The sequence below is a fragment of the Marasmius oreades genome, chromosome 8 (genome assembly GCF_018924745.1).
Source record: "Marasmius oreades isolate 03SP1 chromosome 8, whole genome shotgun sequence".
Classification (NCBI taxonomy): Eukaryota; Fungi; Basidiomycota; class Agaricomycetes; order Agaricales; family Marasmiaceae; genus Marasmius; species Marasmius oreades.
Window position 1 is genome coordinate 681,673 of NC_057330.1, and position 19,517 is coordinate 701,189.

Below are 19,517 nucleotides of genomic sequence, written 5' to 3' on the forward strand. Positions count from 1 at the left end.
ACACCCATCCAAGGCCCAGTGGCACGATATTGGAACAAATTTCGAAAACAACTTGATTAATGTAACAATACATGACCAATGTTGAGGATAAATATCAAGTACAAGATTAATGAGACACGATGTGAATGATCTCGCGATGGTAGGTATGTTGTAACTATGTAGAAACGGTGGTAGGATATGTAACATACTAATCAACGGTAAATCAACTCTCAAACATCTCATCTTGATGACAACATACGACGTAGTACCGTGCCTACGGAAGCCTGAAGAAAGAATCAACAGTTTTCCCTGCGTCGGGGATTGATAAACATGACAGTACTGGACAACGTTGGAGGCCCCTCATGTCCTCGATGATCACCACCACCCGAGGTTCTTACCATCGGTGACCTCCTTCACTAATGGTCAAGCCATAAATTTTCCTCGGGACGTGCAAGTTTGCTGACTTGCGCATGGGTGGGACGTGAGTAGGGCTATACCACTCATAACCGGTTAATCGTTGCGCAGATCCACGGTCCGGGGGTCCTAACTAGAAGTGGCGGGGAATAACATATCTTGCGTACTTCGGAGGACTGTGCGCAATAATGGGCCAGACACAAAGTCGTTACCGATAGCACTCTGCCTCTACTGCGCCGCATTTGGTGCGTTCGTGTCCGATATCGAGAATCTGATTCTCGATATACCTCCCGATATCCTCTGCAAAACTGCGATCCTTTTCCGTCAACTCTCTGGATTAGGCGATCTTGTTGACACCGAGTGTCGAATAACATTCGAAAGCATCATTGGACGACCCCTTGTCACCCTTCTCAATGAAGATAATACGCATTCTGGGTTTCAGACAGCCACATCCACCTCTCCCGAGTTCAACGTCTCTGCTATTTGAAGAACAATCTCGGTAGCGGAATCGCGAAACTTCCGTCTTCCCCTATGCGAGATTTATCGTACAAGTCGAGGGGTTTCTCGTGCCCCCATTGAATATGTTGATGGGATCCGAGGAACGTCCGTCGAGGACGTAGAGATTACGGTTATCTTGGATTTCATGATAACTCCTGGCAGTAACGGAAGGCGTTGGGCCGTTGCGGAGAGATACGATGTACTGCTGGAACTCTGAGAACCATCAATGAGCTGTACACGCCAGGATTTGCGCGCAATATACTCACTGGGAAATGGATCAGGAAGCCCTTGTTCAGGGATAAGGGGTCCAACGTCGTCCAAGCAGACGATGATGAGTTTTCGTGGAGATCGTCCGTCCGCCTCTATATCGTAGGCCTGCTACAGTAGGTCTTCGAGGTCAACCGGTTTCGCGAAAGACACAATCGTCCGTTCTTGAAAATCTTGTACGAGCCCATTTACAGTAAGCAGACCAGCGTCACCTTTCTAGTTGAAGACCATGACATGGACATGAATTGACTCACGATGGAGAAGGAAGGTAGGTGAGCATTGAGATTGGGTTCACCTCCGTTAATAGTCCCAAAGGTCCCCCACTGTTCCCTCGGCTGGATTTTCTAGGCTTTCGTGTTTTTATCGAATGTTAGGAATGAGAGAGAATTTTCATGATTTGTGTATATGGATAGCTTGGTAGTTTGTGCAAGTAGAGAGTAGAGCCGCAAAGATGAGACCGCGAAATGCCGAACGTTGGCTGCAGTCGCCGGCCCCATGGGCGCGCATGATCAGATAAACAGAAAGCTGGACAGTAAGGACCGTTTTGATAACTGCCTCGATGTCGCCCTTGCCAGACCCATTGTCGAAGGTCGTGGTATGGAGGAGTGACCAGAACAAGAAAAAGCGAGCACGTGGCTCGCAGCAATTTTCCGGAGCTACCCCTTGCCTAGACTAAAGTTTTTGATAATAGGGGTTCCCCTACAATGTCCCCTCGCAGAAGATCCTCTAGGATACTCCAACTTCAATAACACGAATGGCCAGCAGATCGCGTCAACAGAAATCAAACTCGAGCAACACAAGAAGAGAGCACGATTAACCAGTTACGTTGAAGTGTCGGCTCATAATATCAGCTATTATGGACTACTTGAACGAATCGTGAAAGACATGTCCCTGGACGTTGTAATCGAGGTCTGTCTCTCAGACCATTCCCTGGCGACACCTTGACTCGTGTTCTCATGGCTCTGATGATAGATTTTCTCGTACTTGCAACCCCTCGAGCTGCTCTACCTTTCCCGAACTACTAGAGAGCTTCGTATCTTCCTCATGTCTCAGGCCTCTAGTGCGGCCATCTGGAGGACATCTCGAACAAATGTTTTCCCCAAATTACCACCTATTCCAGAGGGTCTAAGCGAACCACTGTATGCTAGCTTGGCATTCGAAGCAAGCTGCTATGTTTGCGGGCTTCCATGCGAAAATGTTTTTTGGGCATCCAGGATACGCTTGCACGGCGAGTGCAAGTCCGAGGTGTACGTCTTTGCTTCTTCAATGTGAAATAGGGGCTAATGTAATTTGGTGCAGTTTTTTCACCGTCGAGGATCTTCCAGAACGACTACCTCAACTTGCGGTGGAATTGAAGGAGCTAGGAGACCTGGCTCATGTTTGCCACCACGGGCGTGAGTTTTCCTTTGTACATCTCAACGTTATTTCCCCATTATTTTTTTTTGCATATACAGAAATTCAGAAGCACAATAGTACGGAATTGGCCATGTTATATTGTAGGCTGATCGTTGAGAAGCACTGCCGTGAATACGTTGACGTCAAAGATGATCCCGGAAAACTTGAAAAATGGAGGCAATCGAGGGAACAACACTATATCAATTTGGAAAAGGTATGTTTCATGCCTGCCAGGTTTAGCGTTACGGAATAGCGAGCTTAAATTGTTCTGACAACAGTGGGCCGGCAAATGCAACTCCTGGCAGTCCCGGGTCTTTATGTTGAGACGAAAGGAGTGAGTTACGATGTGATCACTCTTAGTGGACAAAGCGTTCCGTACTCACCTTCGGCCCAGCATAATTTCCCGATTGAAAGATGTCTATGGGGTTTATGGACTTGATACATGGCGCTTTAGATGCCACCCGTTGGTTCAGCAAACAAAGCTCTTAACCGAGGATGGTATTAAAGCATATCTCAACGGTCCTTTACATTTCTTTTAACATGCATGTTTCTAGAGTGGGGTAGCATCAAACCGGTTCTCGTCCAATCCCTCAAAGACACCACAGCTTACCATATACGAGTGAAACAGGACCGTCCATTTCAGAACCGAACTCTCGACTTCCGACTCCTATATAACGCGAAATTCAGGAACGGGGACCAAATTCTGATGCCTGTCGGAGATTTCCTCGCTTCACCTTCTGCACAGTCTATCAATCACTTGATTCATACTACTCCGCGACACATAGATATCAGAGACGACATTTTCCCTACTCACATCGAGCGGATCAGCGGGGTTATAGCGGGATTATCTCGCAAGTGGGTCCTCCAGAAAGCGAGAGAGCTAAAACAGGTTATCAGGGAAAATCACGCTTCCTACTTAAGTCTCCGCAAGACCGTGTTCCAATGCAAGGCGTGTTTACAGGTCCTTTGGGTGCCCCAAGTCTATGTGCACGACTGTCCGAGCATACCGATTGTCAACGAGGGGCCGCCCGATTGGAAGTACCTTTACAACCCGTACAACACGATCAAGAATCTCAGGATATGGAAGGCAGACAGTTTCCGTTGTCATGCGTCAGGTACGGAGTGTGCGAGAAAGTTTATGAAGTTATGTGGTGCAAAGAACCTTGAAGAGCTTGCTAAGATCAACCCGGAGGTGGAGTGCATGCATAAGGTCTGTTATGGCGAAGGGAAACATCTTGTTAGGTGGCGGAAAATAGCGTCTTGCAGTATGTCCATCCGCTTGTTTCTTGCTTGCTTGCAATTGTCTTACTGCCAACTGGCCTTCTCTCTGTTCCAGATTTCCCATACTATATTATGCCTTCGGGTTCTCAACGGGATGATACCCATGTTAAGTTCCTATCTAACTCCCCAATAATTGCAATATTAGGTTGAAATTAAATGTACACACATGCTAATATAACTTCGCGAACACGTACATGGCAACTACAGAACCAGGAGAAAGTGAAAAACTGAACAACGTCCAAAGGGGTGTTGTCATTTCACAGGTGTATGACTGTGTTCAACTCTAGTCATATTCGCGTCCGGACCCATCGAACCCAATGACATGACAAAGGAAGGTTTTGTTCGAACAGTCTCGGAGGGCGTGGCGGTATTACAGGGTGAGTTAGTGGTGTTTTGACCGATGTCCGTAGATATCATAATCAGGGAAGTAAATTTGTACGAAGTCAGAAGTGAGTGTGAGCGCGGTAGTGAGGACGCTGTATGGGCATCTGTAGTCGGATTGCGGGTCGAATCGTTACGGGAGGCAAATTTCGTGTATATTGTTGGGACGACGATGTGGACGTTGCAGACGATCAACGACACCGCAGCCTGAGGTTGAAAGGTCTGAATGATTGTGCTAACAAGTTGGCGGAGGACGAACCTCGAAATGCGACGTGAAAAAGTTGAGCTGAGCATTGAAGTTGAAAACGTATACGTTGTGCACAAGGGCAACAGCCAACGTGGCAAAACTTGCAGTGAAGAGTAACATTAGGAGATTCCGTTTGTCACGAGAGAGGCCCATTTCCCATACAGCATACGAGGGTACAGCGATGATCAGTATACTGAGAGTGATGTCCACTGTGAAAGATATCAGGAATGAAGCTGAAAGAGAACGGAACAGGTATGGATTCACCGGCAGAGTGGAATCCTACTAGCACATGTGCTGTGCTTTGGAGACATAGTATGGGGTAGTCGCGCATTTTCGGGGAAGGTGTGTAATGACATGTACATGCCTTGATGATGACGAGGGTCAAGGAGGACAAAAATGTCACTACCGCGAGTGGGATGCATGCGGTTCTGAGCTTTCCAAGGGCGAGAATACGGTGAATCGAAGCCCAGAGACTCAAGCGGGTACAACTAAATAGAGGCAATATACTGAGATGGGTCTGCGGCCATTGCGGTATGGTACCTACCAGACTGTGAAAGTAAAGCAAATGCTTGTGGTCCAATACAGGATAGATTGCCTCCTGTCATATTGAGAACGAGTTAAAGGATGTCGGTCTGTATATGTGGAAACGATGTTGGAATTGAATCAAACATTCATAAAGAAAGTTTGCGCCTCACCCACATGTAGTATCCACCAAAGAGATATAAGTTCTTGGATAACGGAAATGGACCCGACAAGAGCGAAGGCGTCATCCCACGAGAGGCGTTTGATATGATAACGGCGGGCCAACCTATACACCGTGATGATGAGAGCAACAGCATGGAGAACGGTAGCGCCGACTGCTCTCAGAGATCTTTTGTAAGCTTTAAACCTGTGCGAACGGGGAGCCGAGGTTGAAACGCGTACCTCTCAGCCCTGTTACCTGCGACTCGGAACTAGAAGGCATGGGAGGCCCGTCCTTCCCCATGTATGTACCTACAAGCCAGGTGCAGTAACGTGTACGGTGTAGCAAGAGTGAAGGTTATGGTCCTTCTCCATCAGTTGAAACGTGGAGATTAAGAAAGGCATTTTCCCACCGCCGTTTGAAAGATCTGACAGCTATCTCATGTCAAGAGTATAAATTATAACGGCCAACTCGTTTCCGATGGAGTGAAATGAGACCGTATTCGGCCCAGTAGTGGAATGGTTTTTGGGAGATATCTCAGGAAGACCTTCATGTATGAAATTTTGCGTGAGATATGAATATGGGAATATTCATTGTTGAGAGTACCCACAGCGTGATTGTATCTTTTTTCTGTTACGTGACATGAAACGTTCGCGACGACGCCGCCAACAAAGAGTCGGACTGCCTCAAGTTCACCAATCGCCACGAATATAGTAACGGCGCGACGGCGCGACGCCATGGTTTAATTGTATCACGGAGCGCACGCAGTCGATGAGTATGTATACGAGGCGTCTGACGCCCTCTATGTGTTCCAGACCAGACGGATGAATATTGGCAGAGTTGTGAGGGGTTCATTACAGCTTCTCTTTCAGGGAAACCAGGCTGGTTGGAAACAGGTGGAAATCTGAGTGGTGTGCTATTCGGTAACCAGGACAGGGAGGGAAATAGACCATTTTGAGCAGACACTTAGTATGCCAGAAACACATCCTACGGACCTTTTCTCTCTCGTGTAGTTCCTTCGCAAACATTGGTCAGTTCTCATTACGGGGCAGTGAAAGTTAAGAACTTGGAGTAGCGTCGGTCATTTGTTACCTGTGTAGCACAACATCTGGTCAATAAAGGTGTATTAAACCAGAGCATAAGCCCTCAACTTTTTAGTGAGCTGTTATTGACCATGGGGTGAAGGACGAAATATCGCCGTTCGTTCCGCTCCGCTACTGCTAAGTAACTAATGTTAATGAGTGCCCCAGTTGGCGTCGACGGGAAGTCTACGGTTGATTTTTTGGCAATTGTCCTTCCGCAGCACCATTGTCCCTCATACTCCGAATTATTCCTGGGTTCACTAGTTACTGAGTAATCAAAGACGTGTATCAAAGTTAGTGTACATCAGGTCCCTGGCATCCACTGCGTCCAAAGGGGATTTACGCACAGCGAATTCAGCGAAATGCGAAATCACAAACATTTACAAACACCAACTGGCCTCAATGTTCCCAGATTCGCAGCCAAATCTGAAGTGGTTTCCACCTGCTCTTCCTTTCTGGGAGTTGTTCTTTCCGCATCGCTGTACTCGAAGCCCGGGAACATGTAGCGTTGAATGACTTCTGGAGGGGTCGCGACTCGCCAGGTGTTACAACTAAGCTTCTTCTATGTTCGACAAATCCATAGGCACCCCATCACCAACATGGCCATATGAAGAAGGTGAGGAGGCCTCCTCCTCCGTAGACGACGGCGAAGAAGATGAAGCCAAAGCACTTGAAATACCCAACGTAGTAGCTATATCCACCAACCCCCTCGCCACCCTCCTTCCACCCCTCTCCGCATTCCTCTCCAAGGACACCCCATCTGTCAACACCGGCGCTCTCGACAACGATCTTCTCGTTCCTGTTCTCGACGTGGACCTTCTCGAAGCTACATCAACTGATGCTCCTGTTTGCGTTTACGTTCAACTTACCAGAAAGTCTCCCAAATTGGATTTCCCACTGGTAGGTCCTAACATCAGACCGTACGGCGAGACATAAAGCTGAATACATGCCATCAGATTTGTAGCGAAATTGGACCTGTGCAGAATTGGATACTCAAAAATGTCCGTTCATCCCACTTCGCCACTACCTCAACGTACCTGGTCTATTGACACCGAGGTGGCCCGCTCGCATTCGATACAGATTACCTCAAGTGTTTGCATCAGCTGAACATTGCAATGAACCAGGATGGAATTCAATGAAGACTGAAGATAGGGTCATCACGACGATAGGTTTGGACGGGTTCATCCTGAACGTGTTCAGCCGCTCAACGTTCATTGAGCAGGCAAACCATCCCTTGACGACCCCTCGTAGGATGATTATCTGCTACACATGAAGGCACATGTGAGATGGTCGAGGCGTATCATGACAGGAACGGGGCACATGGCATATACAGGCTCTACTACCGGTATGAGCACCTTTCTCTTCTGTTAGATATACATGATACATGTGGTACGTAGTTAGACGTCGAGGATAATCAATTCATATGATGTGGTTTTTCTGTCCTTTGGTGCCCTCGTCTTCCTCGTCCTCCGAATCCTCAGTTTCATTAATCCTGAGACTATCACAGATTTTATTACAGATATGCGTCTTGGAGAATTGCTTGATGCCTTGTTCTCCATGGTCACCAGGTCCGGCGTTCCTGTCATGTGTAGATTGGTGAGTAACTACCTGACGCCCTTCAGTTTTACTTACCCTTTCTCTGTGTGAGCCATTCCGTCAAAGAGGATGCGCACTGGCATACTGTCCAAGACACCAGGAGAGGCTGCCCGTAATCCGGTCAGCAATTATCCGTATTATAGGAACAAACAACATACACTGAAGGTCAGCAAATACCCGCTCTCCGTTTGACCAAATCAGGCTGAAATGTGCAAATGCAGACATCGTCATAAAAGGAAGAGTTTGGCGGCTGGATTGCTGAAGGGTGCCACTGTACTTCATGACCTGAGTTGGTCTCTCATGCTCAATAAGCCAGGTTGGCCCCAAGCATTCCAGTAGCAGGTGACCAGCTGTCTCGCTCCCATCATTCCCGATATCCTCGCTATCTGGTGGGTCATTGTCAAAGACGCTGTCTTGGATGGCGAAGTCCTCCTTGGTAAGGCCAGAGGCCCTGGAGGGCGTCGAATCAATGACAACTTCGCGGGCAAGGAGACAATCGGTAACAATGAAATCTGCTATGTTGCTTAGAAAAATGGCAACTTCAGGTTACTAATGAGAAGACCATACCGTCTGAGAACGATTCACCCGTTGTTCATGCGTTTGCATAAAATTCTTCTAAGAAATATTTCATGCTGTATTGGACCTCCGTTTCCTTCACCAGATATTCGGCATTTGTCACCATATGTAGAGGTCGAGCCTGTGCCGCTATAGTCACTGGCTTAGAGCGCAATGCAAAACCTCCTGATGGTATGTTTGCATAGCGCTTGGCTACAAATCGTTCCCCACCAATCTTCAGCTACAAATACCGGTCAGAGTCACAAATACTGGTCAGAGTCACGCAGATTGAAGTTCAAGAGAAAGACTTACTTTATATACCAGCTTTGAGGTTCCATGAGCACATGGGACTGTCGCAATTTCTGCCTTCTTTGTATCACCCGCCTCCCACTTAATGTCCACCCAACCTGATTCGAGCACATTTACATGTGCCAACAACAGTTTGACTGATTCAAAATCATCATGAGTGACCCCATCCTGTCCCCCTGAAACCGTGGCCGAGACAAGTGCCCGGGGACGGAATGTTGATTGAAGAGGGGCATCTATAGGTGCACGGTGAGATTTCCCGAATCTACCTAGAAATATTGTCTTACCAATTCGTCGACGCACAGTTGATGTCATAGATGCCAGGTCATCATCCGCCGATCTCTTGCCTCGTCCTTTGCTCTTCCCACTTACAGGCGTACCTCCAAGTTCAACTGGAAGACGACCGTCCCTTTCCTCAACCTTTGAGATCTTCAGAATAACCGACACAATGAGAACTACAATGTTGCCATTTGTAGTACGTGCCGTCTTTCCAGAGTCCGTTGGCGGCTTGAACCAACTTATCTGTCTGGTTGGGAGAGACAATGTCACATCATGAACGCGACCGAGAGTGTCATACTCGGTGCATCCCATAAGAACATTATTCCCGGGGAACCGGATATAGAAGTCATCGCTATAAGTTTACTATGAGTGAGATGGTGATGGTGGTGGCAACAAATTTATACCCTGTCAACCTCCCTGACGTTGCATCTTCCCAGATGTTTTTGTTGACCTTCTTGACGTGTAACATCACTGCTTCTATTAAGCATCACTCAGCTCGGCAGTGGGTAAGGAGCTAAAAATATGAATACCTTTGAGAGTAAGTTGGTCTGAATGTGTGTCCGCGAGACGACCAATTGCATGAATTGGCTTGACGTTGTTGTCTCCATGAAAGGTTAAATGCAAGTTGACTCGGCGTCCAATCCCGGTTTTAGCCTCCTTGATTTTGGCGTACTGTTGCTCCCGCTCCTGCTGTATCTTTTTCATACCATGCATGACATATCCAAAGTTACTGGTGGGTGTAGCACCAGAGTGTGTCGTGATATTGGCTGAGTTAACTATAGCAAGAGCGTGATCCAAGGGTGACCGCAAAATAGAAGACGACGGGGACGTGTGGAGAATTGGAGCCGAAGATGTCATAATCACTTGTGTTGACTTTGGTAGCGGAGGTGGCATAGCTACGGTGTCGTCTGATCAGAAAGATTATAGTTAGCCTGTGAGAAAATAAAGTCAAGGACTACCGCCGTAGCTCACTCTTTTGCTTGCATGCACCACAGTAAACACCCTTTAGATTCTTGCTACACGAACCACAACCAGTGCATTGCGGCATGTTCTGAAATGGAGTTGAGCTTCAATTCAGATCTGCATTACATGACCAAAGAGCGTACCTGGTATTCCTTCTGTTTTTCAGGCTGGTCTTTGAACTGGACATCCACAAGGTCGCATTTCGCACACAAGCCCCGCTCCGTCTTGAACTGGAATATGTCGAGGCAGCCTGATCCTGGATCTACTCCCTGGCACTTGGTGTGATTGTTGGCATCAGACATCTCTGCACAGGATATGGTGAAAGTATGATAGGTGTTAATGGATGGTTACGAGCATTTGGGCCATATTTATACAATGAGCTTGGTGATTGAAAAAACGGGACTGTGTTACTGTACAATGAAAAACGTGATGATGGAATAGGAATATGGTGGCTGGTGGAGTCATTTCTGCATGCGAATGGCCCATGCATGGTCTCTTGCCCGATTTGCAAGTGCCACTACTTCAAGTGCTTGCTGATAAACTGTGGCCAATCTCGGGTGAGTCTCCTCTTTTGTTAAACAGTGGATAGATGCCATACCTGCTTCGTTTGAACATAAGCTACAGAGTCCCTCGGTGAACGTAGCATTCACCTGTTCTGCAAGACGTCCACATCCACAACATTGGTCAAGTTCCTGAAAGAACAGGCATTATTGCTCAGTGTTATTGCTCACTGGATAAAGACAATGGAAAACACACTACCGCAATAATAGACCGTATCTCGCCGGGTTCCATGTTGTTCAATAGTAAGCAACGAACACATAGACCAGCGTGCATTTTGTTTGGGAAATTGCTTTTACAGTCATCTCCAGGTATTACAGAAAAGCATTGAGTAGAGGAATCAACTTCTGCATCTGCTTGATAGCTAGTTGTAGTCGAGTCTATCATGGGCGGGAGGAGAAAGAATGCAGGGCACAATACACGTCGTTGTTGCGTATTATGTAATGCACTGCCATGATTTCGAGTCAACTTCAGTCTTCCGTTCTGCGTTCAATGTCCTCATTATCCAGTGATTTTGTCCATATAAAAGCAAGAGAAATTCTTTGCCAACTGTCCACCTGCTTGCCACACTCTCATTCTTACTCTCATCCTTACTATGGTTAATGACACCGGTGCTAATGGAACAAACATTGGCATCTGTAAGTTTTCTCTTGTTTTTTCGCCAAACCCCCGAATTGAATATCTATTCAGGCCCGTCTGATGCTGAACTGCGTGCAGCCTTTGAGAAATATACTGAAGAGAGGTTGAAATGGCAGGAGATGCAGTCACGGTTGACTGCCGAGTTCAATTATACACCCAAGTGAGTTCTCAATCATTGCGCTCAGAGTTTTATACCCATCGTGCCTCCTTTAGACGAGCTCTTATATTCAAAAAGATGAAAGAGCTCGGGATACACAACACTGCGAGAAGACATGCAAAGAGTTGGAGCAAAAGCGTTATGAAAACATTTGTCATGACTGAACTGGACAACGATCTGAATAAACGGAATGGGCCGGCTACTATTCAAGAGATCATGGCAAAGAAACATGTAGTTGTCCCAATGTAACTCATATTTCCTTGCCTTAATTGTTATTTCATGACTCAAGAATGTTGCAAATTACAGTGACTTTATACGGGGTGTGATGAAAGACGAGTATCCCGAGGGTGCCATTCTTCGCGCTCCAAGCAATCGCTTTGGAAAGATTCCACGAGGACATCATCTTGTTATAGGTCCTTGGCAAGAGCTCCATGGTGACGGGCATGAAAAATTATCCAGCAAAGCCCTTAGCATGGGCCCTGTTGGGATTGATATCTATGGCTTTCGTCAACAGGTCGGATTTATCCAGAAGCTGGTCGTCGTGCCAAACTCGAGGCTTGCAAATGCTATTGGCCATATCCACTTAGATGTCATTGAGGAAGCGGGGTTCCGTGAGTACCGTTCCAAGTACTGCCTCATATTTGACCCTCTGATCCTCCGTTTTGTCAGGAATGCCTGTTCAGATTACAGTCGACAAAGGTTCTGAGACTGGTGAAATGTTCGCTCAACAGGAAGCCTTACGGTAAGCTAACTCCAAGCTTTCCGTTATCTACCGAAATTTTCTGATTTAACATGATTACAGAACAGCATTTGGGGATTATGACTTGGAGAAATATCCGTCCTTCCGTGCTCTCCAGAGCAAACACAACATTATGATTGAGGTTTGCTGGAAGTGGTTTCAGAAGTTTTCAGGTGTTGAGTTACGTGGTGTTATAGAGGAGGGGAAGACCAACGGGCTATTCAATTCAAGCTATCAAATGCATTGGTACGTCCATGCCCAGTATAGAGAGAAGACTGGACTTACCCCGAAGTGTTCAGTGATCTTTTTCATTGGCTCTGGCCCAAAATCGTTCAGTCGGTTTTGGATGACTACGTAATAAAATACTGGAATGGACATCGAACTCGGAAACAAAATGACTCACCCATGCCATCCGGAACAACTCCAACTCAGGTCATGCAGTGTCCTCAAGACTACGGCATGGCAGATGTTGGAATTGATGTCACCCCCGAGGCCATCCAGTTGCTTCGAGAACGCCTCCCAGCTCGTACCGAAATCCTTCGGTGGGTTAGCGACGAGTTTGAATGTGTCGCCCAGGATGCCTATGATGCAATTGGGCAACCAAGCTTAGAAGGATCACAAGCTGTTGCGCGAGGGTGGGAGATATTTGCACAGATGGCAGAGGCCATTGAAGTGCTCGTGCATGGCACAACATAGTTTATTTCTTCATCTATAGTACCGTATACATAGTGCAAAGGCAACAATGTCCCTGTCTAGCCAAGCAATCAACCCCCTTACGCCAAGCAATCTACCTGTGAATGATGTCTGAGATCTGAATCAGCGGAAACGAGGGGAGGGACTATTCTCGTACATGGTGTTGCCTGAGGAAGCCAAAAACACCAAAGAATATCTCTGAATGTCAAAGTCCCGACCTCAAAAATATTGCGGTCTCCATGTATAACGGGGCTGTGCATAGACAGTCAGCAGTTCGGACGGCGAAGGGTGTAACAAGAGCAACACCGATGATGAGCATGAAGATGCAGATGACAGCAGTGGTCACCTGTCCCTTCCCAATGTCCGTTCCAAATCAACATCGCGTTCATCCTTTGTTCAAGTTGAATAAACACGCGATTGAGAAGGGTAATCGAAGATTGAATCATAGAAAATTTGAGAGTAAATTACAGACATGGTAGCAAGTGTACTCACCAAATTTCAGAGCTTAGAAGTGACAGCCGCTCCGTCTAGCTGCTGTCGAGGAGGCAATGGTGCGTTGCGCGTTGCTGGCAATGGCGCTGACTAATTTCACTGGGGGACATCCCACCCAAAAGTCATATCGTATTACTCATCTACCTTGGTCGCCATCCACGCCAGAGGCCGCGGTGATAAGGGTGCTGGGTGCCACCTAGCTGGCAGTGGCCAAGGTGTAGAGGGCGCAGAAACCAACCTGGAAACAGGCCGCCCTGGGTGACGGAATGAACGAGCCTGTGTGCGGGCATGATCACTGGAACTTCCTCATCAGCTCTTGGTGACGAATGATTGTTTGAAGTGAACAAGAGCTACCTTCACGGTTGTGATCCTCTTCGTCATGACTCCATACCTGGTTTACCAGAGTGAGAGCGAACAGCGCCTGTTCCAACTTCCGTATCTGATAAGGGGGCGGGAGGGGCTCGTGTTGGTCCTGGTCAGCACTAAAGGTTTGAAGGATATGACGGTTGCTATGATTTGAACAAAGTAACACTCACGGGCAAAGTATTCCCCTCAGATCCAAAACTACTGAATGCCATTACACTCAACGTGAACACCGTGTTCCGTGTTCCTTCCCTTCTCTTCCGATCACCTGTTCAAACTGAAGAAATTTTCGGTAAGTAAGATCCGGAATCCTAAGGTCACTTCGACGAGGCTGAAGAGAGAACTGCGCCGGATGCAAGTCGTGCACTTACAGTTGCATTAATTGGAGACTGGTATCGAACCTTCGTCACCTTTCGGAGAGCTTTCAACGCCTCGTATTCCCAGACTCGAAGACAGCAATGTGTAAAGAGCAACCCCAGAAAGGAAGAGTAGATGTAAATAACACCGATGCGGATGTTCAGTGACCAGTGAAAGCCTGGGAATAATTTGGAGTACGAGGGACAATGGTGCGGCAGAATGACAATTGCCAAAAAATCAACCGTAGACTTCTCGTCGACCTTACCCAGTGGAAAGTATGTAGATTTTTTACTTACAGAAAAGATACAAGTCAGCCAGGTCGGCGACTTTCCAACAGCACTAGACCAGAGCAAAATACGAATTCAAATTCCGCGGTCAGGTTCCTCACCGGCCACGGCACATCAGGATACCTTCCACGTGGTTTTTTGATCAAAAGCAGCTCATTATTCCTTTTGCACTAGTACTAGCATTGCCAGCCTCGAAGTTTGCCAGCAATGTCCTTTTCTCAACGTCGCGAAGACGAAGGCGACCGTAATGATCTACTTGAAGACGACGATACTGCCTCACAGCGATCTATATCACTTTCCTCGCCATCCCAATCACCACGGAACTCGCTCAAGCAGGATAATTATGGAGGAAAAGGTCATGCAGCCTTACTCGCGCAACTTAACCTTTCTACATCTTCTTCGGCAACATCAAAGTTACCAGAGTTGGAGAAGGAGAAGCCTACGATGACTCCCTCGACGTCGGGATCGACGTCACATGGAACGAGACCATATTCATCCGATTTCACAGAGAACGACAACGCTAGTGTGTACACCCGTTTGGAGGACATGGAGTCGCCGAATACATCTGTTGCACCCTCCTTTAAAGAGGCAGAAACGCTCACGTCGAGTGCCTCTGACAAGGACACGGCATATCCACCGCAAGCACACCGTTCTGAAGCCTATTCTAGTCTTTACAGCGGTGATAGAGCATCTATAGTATCAGCATCATCGGCAGGCACAGGGAAGAAAACTCGCCCAGAGTCTATGTTACTACCGAATATTTCAGAGGGAAAATTAATTTTGGGTATCGCGCTTGTGGACTTCAATCATCTAGTACGTATCCTCTGGGATACTTATTCTATCCTCGATGATATAAACAAGTCCATTGGAATCCACAGGTCGGACCAAAAATTGAGTACTCGAAAGGAGAAATATTCGAAGACGAAGAAGTTGCGAAGATGCTACCTTTCCTTGCGCTTCCTGACGGCGCCCACCTTGTTCGTGCCATTCTTCTGGCTGGTAGAATGAATCTTGACTGTCATCCCAGAGCGCCGAAGACTACTCATATTTTCACATCGTCCCCACATCCACCTCAACTCCAACAACCGTGTTCGGGATATCGTAAGTCTCCACTTGCGATGACACAAAGCTCGCTCACACTGGGATTGCCAGCTGTAATCAACAAATTGCCTCCTCTGCCCTTCTCGTCAAACCGCCCGACGTAACACGATCCACCGTACAGAAAGCTGTTGTCGTTCTGGCATCTAAACCCGTTTTTGGTCCAATACGGTAACCTTCTATTTCGCTTTTGAATGAATGAGAATGAATATGAACTCGCTATTAGGGATAAGCTTGGCGTCGTGACCACCGCTCTATTTCATCAACGCGACTTTACATCAACGGATATCCTAGACGATTTCGCTGCTGTATTGGAACCATCTTTGAGGAGTCAACTGACCGAGAGCGGATTGTATATGGGAACAAGTCTCCGTTCGCTCGTTCAAACATTCCGACACCGCGTTCTTGTGCTTGTTAAAGCACTGATTCTTCAGAAACGGGTACGTATCTCTCTTCCGTGACGCTGATCGCTTTCGGTGCTTATTCTTTTGCCTCGAAGATAATACTTACTTCTCACCCTGTTGAACGCCTATGTACGTTCCAATATTCCCTCGTGTCCCTTCTTCCCGGCCTTCTGCAAACATTGGACGATTGCGGTTCGCCTCCTTTGGCAACAAGGGCGAAGGCGCTGGAGAGACCAACTGAACTCAAAACCAGCGATCAGAGGAGCATGCGGAGATATTTGGGTTTGCCGTTGGATATTTTTGGCAGGGTGAGTTATATCTCATAAATGTGTCTGCACAATAATTGTGAAAGACTAATATCGGTCTTTAGGATGCTTTCTTTCAACCATACCTTCCCCTGCAGCAGCTCGACATGTTGCGAGAAACCAAGAGCTGGCTCTGCGGGAGTACCAATTCAATTGTAACGCAGCAGAAAGAGGTAGATTTACTTGTCAATGTGAGCTCATTTCCATGTCTGTTTTAAACGTGATAGACTCATGAGTTCATATAGGCAGAAACTGGGACTATCGAGTTCCGGTCTACCTTGGATCTCGAGGCAAAAGTTGCCCTGACGGCTGCTGATAGGAAATGGATGGATGATATTGTTCGAGATGTTCAAGAGAGCAGCGAAGGACAGTTTAAAGGGAGTGACGACTATCTGAGGTTCAAGGTGTGTATCAGTGTGATTTTACCTGGCCCGGATTGACTGACAAAGTGAGTGATGCAGTTCGAAGAGTACATTTCAGCAGCGATGGCAGCCGTAAGATACAGAGAATTTCTATCAAAGAATGAGGGCGCAAGCGTTGTCGGCGGAACAGGTGCGGAAGCTACTTCAGCAGAAGATTTCAATCCTCTTTGGATCGCCGAATTTATGCACACCAATGCATACGAGGTGTGGGATCGCACGACGGACCCATCCTTGTTCGATATTGTCGAACCTAGGTATGTTGACATTCTTGCCATGGTTCTCTCGTCCGCTGACATGAATTCCCATAGACATCCATGCACCGAAAGGCCATCTATCGTAGGGGATATCGGGTTACGTTTTCAGGAGGGTATTCAAGATCTCAAGCTCGACCAACAACTAGCGCCAGCAAGAGAAGCAGTCTCGAGGACAATCACAGCAGGGTCAGCGACCTTCTTCAATGCTGTTGAAGGTGTCAAAGCACGATGGAATAAACCCGTTACCCCTCCCCTACCAGCTAACGGAGGATCAGGCGCAGATTCTCCGCCAATAGAAGTCGTCACTAAAGCGGAACTGGATGGTGCTCCCCCAGCATTGAAGGAAGCCACTGTGTCTCAAACATCTACAGGAGCTGGTGTGTTTGGAAATTTTGTTCGGCCAAGTTTATGGAACCGGAGAGCGTCAACGGCGTCTAATGGTTCCACGACGTCACTTTCCTCGCAACCGCAGGCTGTTACCCCACCACCCATCTATGAAACGCCTCGCGAGGCTCAGAATACTCCCCAGAGAGGATCGACGGTGTGGGGGTCACTCGTTGGGAGGTTTTCTCTATCGCGCCCCCAAGCAACTTCAGGTACTCAGTCCTCAGGTCATGAACGAAGTCCGAGTATCTCGGTAGAGAGTCTAAACGGGAGTTTCGATAGTAGTCAGGACTCGGAGCCATCTTCGACTAGAAATAGCGCAATCAGCGTTGGAAGCATTGGCAGTCTAAGGCCGGACGCATCCTCGCCTCCCGCTCAAGCGGTCTCTCCTTTGGTGAAGGATTTCGACAAGGATCACGGCAGAGTTCCGTTGAACCTGCCTAGCACACCCCTAGCTGCAACTGTTCCCAGAGTTGATGCAGCTGGTCCAGCCACTCCGAAGAGAAGGGATTTCGAGGAACCTAAGACTCCGGTGGCCACCAGGACAGTCATTCCTCCGGTTCCACCACTTCCACCGGCTGTAGCTAATTCTACCCATTCACGGACACAATCCGGACCAGAAGAGGACAAGAGTGGAGTTGCGTTATAGTCGTATAGTTGTTTCCTTTTGCATTGTTCGCATTGTTAATCTCATAGTTTTGTCATGGTCCTCACACATCGGGCGTATCCCAGTCAATCATTTTATGCATAGCTAATACATGTTCTATTCTTATGTTCACATCTAAGGCTAGTAAGATTTTTTTAACTTACCCTTGACCCATGTCCATACAGTAGATATTACAGTCAGTCCACCAAGGTTGCCAAATATATGCTTAAGCCCTTCAGTCCTGCGACACGTGCGACCCGAACTTCCCACTGGTAACCCCTGTGGAGTGGTGCTTATCGAGCACCGCATCCTTCACGTACTCGAGGTAACGGGACGGTTGTGAGCTGGCTATCTCAACCTTCCTCCTCTTCTTCTTCACCCACGCACCCTAGGACAGAGTTGTGATTCCACTTATGTTCCTATTTTTCATTTTCGCAGCCAGTTTCTTTCAGGTGTTTCCCCACTTCGGGACATGTTCTCCGCTACAAGTACCTTTCAAGATTCAGGTCGACGATGAACCGTTTGGTGTTGGATGGGTTGACCCACGTATCAATGGAGGGAGGCTTCTCGATGTGAGTTCTCAAAGCCAGACCTTATTTCTTCGCTCCCGCAATCTGACCGACCTTCTCATCCTTTTGCATCCAGTTTGTATCCAAGAAATACGGCGAACCCCTCAACATTATCATATCTGGAAGATCGGATCCTTACATCCTCACCGAAGAAGGATTACATGAGTATGCCAAGTAGGTTCAGTGTCTCTTTTGCCGCGAACACTTCTTAATTGAACCCGAATTTGAACCCTTCCCGTTTGCTCATTGACAGGTCCATTAAGTTCTCGAGCGAATGTCTTGGCTTGCATTACGGTACTGTCCATCAAGCTGACCTGGGAGATGGAAATGGGAGGAAGAATGAGCAGTTCTTAGCTCGTCAGCATTACTTTCCGGTTTGGGGAACGTGTTGGGAGAGTCTTGCAGGTGCGTTGTGTGTCCTCCGTCCCGGTCGTTCGGGCCGCCACCTCTTAATCTTTTCACCGACCCCGTTTTCCTTTCAGGAGGCAATCACTTTCGTGCGTGGAAACAGAATGGCACTCAAGCCAATTCTGGGGCTTGGTTCTTAGCGTAAGTTTAATCGTAGCTTTTTTTTTGATTGATTTGGGGTCTGACTCGCTGCCCTCAGTGTGTCTAAGGAGAAAGATTCGTCCAAAAACCATATGATTATTCCAGACGGATACAACATCGGTCGTGATTATCTCGTTGATAAAGCGACTTCTGGTAGTCATTGGAATGGCAAGTGGTGGAAAGCCGAGGTTGACTGGCATGAAGGGTTGCTTGAGTCTGGGAAGGAAGGTGTGTAACTCGTGGTCCTCGTTCTCGATATCGATACGACTACCGACACTTTGGACAGGGATTAATCATGGAATTGAGCAAGACGGACGTGTAGCCATATTGACTGTCGACAGACTATGAATTTCTCGCTTGCGAACCCGTTAAATTTATACTCACGCCTTTTTTTCTGACATCAAGTTCATTGCTGTTCATTGCCCTGCTAGGAATGTATTTATTCGAAGTGTTCTGCCTCACTTATGCTCCTCTTGAATATTGTACTCACTTAAACCTCAGTTATTTTGTAGATACTGCTACCTATGTATCATTATTTTCTAGCTACCTCATTGCGAACGAGTGCCTTATAGAATTCAGCTTCATGAAACTTCATACCAGTGTTGTGTCCGAGTCAAGATCACGAATCACGAGCGCTCGTTCGGCGGCCTCATTAGACGTATGATGTCACTCTGCA

At 47.3% G+C, this 19,517-nt stretch overlaps 7 protein-coding genes across 8 annotated transcripts; 5 read left to right on the forward strand and 2 right to left on the reverse strand.

Moving 5' to 3' along the window:
* Positions 1 to 1,717: 1,717 nt before the first annotated feature.
* Positions 1,718 to 3,984, forward strand: E1B28_012123 (uncharacterized protein; the record flags this gene model as incomplete). The annotated part of the gene is made up of 9 exons (XM_043157202.1): positions 1,718 to 1,790; positions 1,850 to 2,067; positions 2,131 to 2,405; positions 2,458 to 2,552; positions 2,613 to 2,767; positions 2,832 to 2,887; positions 2,948 to 3,051; positions 3,108 to 3,818; positions 3,890 to 3,984. The coding sequence occupies 9 exons, from the start codon at positions 1,718 to 1,720 to the stop codon at positions 3,982 to 3,984; spliced, it is 1,782 nt and encodes a 593-aa protein (XP_043004568.1).
* E1B28_012124 (uncharacterized protein) lies at positions 3,960 to 5,541 on the reverse strand. Its single transcript, XM_043157203.1, has 6 exons — positions 5,387 to 5,541; positions 5,158 to 5,319; positions 5,007 to 5,094; positions 4,727 to 4,950; positions 4,475 to 4,671; positions 3,960 to 4,422 (listed from the first exon to the last, which is right to left on the reverse strand). Exons 1-6 carry the CDS (start codon positions 5,445 to 5,447, stop codon positions 4,087 to 4,089), a joined length of 1,068 nt encoding a protein of 355 aa, XP_043004569.1. The 5' UTR covers positions 5,448 to 5,541; the 3' UTR covers positions 3,960 to 4,086.
* Positions 5,542 to 6,509: 968 nt separating this feature from the next.
* On the forward strand, positions 6,510 to 7,598 carry E1B28_012125 (uncharacterized protein). 2 transcript variants are annotated; one of them, XM_043157205.1, is made up of 3 exons: positions 6,510 to 7,126; positions 7,183 to 7,227; positions 7,307 to 7,598. In XM_043157205.1, the coding sequence occupies exons 1-3, from the start codon at positions 6,791 to 6,793 to the stop codon at positions 7,331 to 7,333; spliced, it is 408 nt and encodes a 135-aa protein (XP_043004571.1). In that variant the 5' UTR covers positions 6,510 to 6,790; the 3' UTR covers positions 7,334 to 7,598. The 2 variants fall into 2 exon arrangements, with proteins under 2 accessions (XP_043004571.1, XP_043004570.1); XM_043157204.1 differs by having other exon boundaries at positions 6,660 to 7,126; positions 7,183 to 7,598.
* Positions 7,599 to 7,645: 47 nt separating this feature from the next.
* E1B28_012126 (uncharacterized protein) lies at positions 7,646 to 10,227 on the reverse strand (the record flags this gene model as incomplete). The annotated part of the gene is made up of 12 exons (XM_043157206.1): positions 7,646 to 7,805; positions 7,859 to 7,928; positions 7,981 to 8,273; positions 8,327 to 8,334; positions 8,390 to 8,437; positions 8,481 to 8,618; positions 8,690 to 8,919; positions 8,971 to 9,314; positions 9,367 to 9,439; positions 9,493 to 9,870; positions 9,935 to 10,013; positions 10,069 to 10,227. The coding sequence occupies 12 exons, from the start codon at positions 10,225 to 10,227 to the stop codon at positions 7,646 to 7,648; spliced, it is 1,980 nt and encodes a 659-aa protein (XP_043004572.1).
* Positions 10,228 to 11,078: 851 nt separating this feature from the next.
* Positions 11,079 to 12,714, forward strand: E1B28_012127 (uncharacterized protein; the record flags this gene model as incomplete). Its single annotated transcript, XM_043157207.1, has 7 exons — positions 11,079 to 11,121; positions 11,174 to 11,282; positions 11,336 to 11,510; positions 11,569 to 11,890; positions 11,949 to 12,021; positions 12,082 to 12,264; positions 12,318 to 12,714. The coding sequence occupies 7 exons, from the start codon at positions 11,079 to 11,081 to the stop codon at positions 12,712 to 12,714; spliced, it is 1,302 nt and encodes a 433-aa protein (XP_043004573.1).
* A 1,650-nt stretch (positions 12,715 to 14,364) lies between these two features.
* On the forward strand, positions 14,365 to 17,955 carry E1B28_012128 (uncharacterized protein). The gene is made up of 9 exons (XM_043157208.1): positions 14,365 to 15,187; positions 15,238 to 15,311; positions 15,363 to 15,479; positions 15,535 to 15,748; positions 15,808 to 16,020; positions 16,083 to 16,208; positions 16,263 to 16,421; positions 16,479 to 16,693; positions 16,748 to 17,955. Exons 1-9 carry the CDS (start codon positions 15,149 to 15,151, stop codon positions 17,724 to 17,726), a joined length of 2,136 nt encoding a protein of 711 aa, XP_043004574.1. The 5' UTR covers positions 14,365 to 15,148; the 3' UTR covers positions 17,727 to 17,955.
* A 181-nt stretch (positions 17,956 to 18,136) lies between these two features.
* Positions 18,137 to 19,189, forward strand: E1B28_012129 (uncharacterized protein; the record flags this gene model as incomplete). The annotated part of the gene is made up of 6 exons (XM_043157209.1): positions 18,137 to 18,295; positions 18,369 to 18,466; positions 18,546 to 18,697; positions 18,775 to 18,841; positions 18,900 to 19,069; positions 19,128 to 19,189. The coding sequence occupies 6 exons, from the start codon at positions 18,137 to 18,139 to the stop codon at positions 19,187 to 19,189; spliced, it is 708 nt and encodes a 235-aa protein (XP_043004575.1).
* Between the last annotated feature and the right edge of the window lie 328 nt (positions 19,190 to 19,517).

Bases quoted from the DNA above. Each gene is read 5' to 3' on its own strand.
- E1B28_012125 (XM_043157204.1), top strand. From the start codon at position 6,791: ATGTTCGACAAATCCATAGGCACCCCATCACCAACATGGCCATATGAA. The intron at 7,127-7,182 runs GTAGGTCCTAAC...ACATGCCATCAG, and splicing joins CCAAATTGGATTTCCCACTG to ATTTGTAGCGAAATTGGACC.
- E1B28_012124 (XM_043157203.1), bottom strand. From the start codon at position 5,447: ATGGGGAAGGACGGGCCTCCCATGCCTTCTAGTTCCGAGTCGCAGGTA. The intron at 5,320-5,386 runs GTACGCGTTTCA...CTCTGAGAGCAG, and splicing joins GCAGGTAACAGGGCTGAGAG to TCGGCGCTACCGTTCTCCAT. The intron at 4,951-5,006 runs GTAGGTACCATA...GCCTCTATTTAG, and splicing joins TGCTTTACTTTCACAGTCTG to TTGTACCCGCTTGAGTCTCT.
- E1B28_012128 (XM_043157208.1), top strand. From the start codon at position 15,149: ATGCTACCTTTCCTTGCGCTTCCTGACGGCGCCCACCTT. The intron at 15,188-15,237 runs GTTCGTGCCATT...CTGTCATCCCAG, and splicing joins TTCCTGACGGCGCCCACCTT to AGCGCCGAAGACTACTCATA. The intron at 16,694-16,747 runs GTATGTTGACAT...GAATTCCCATAG, and splicing joins TTCGATATTGTCGAACCTAG to ACATCCATGCACCGAAAGGC.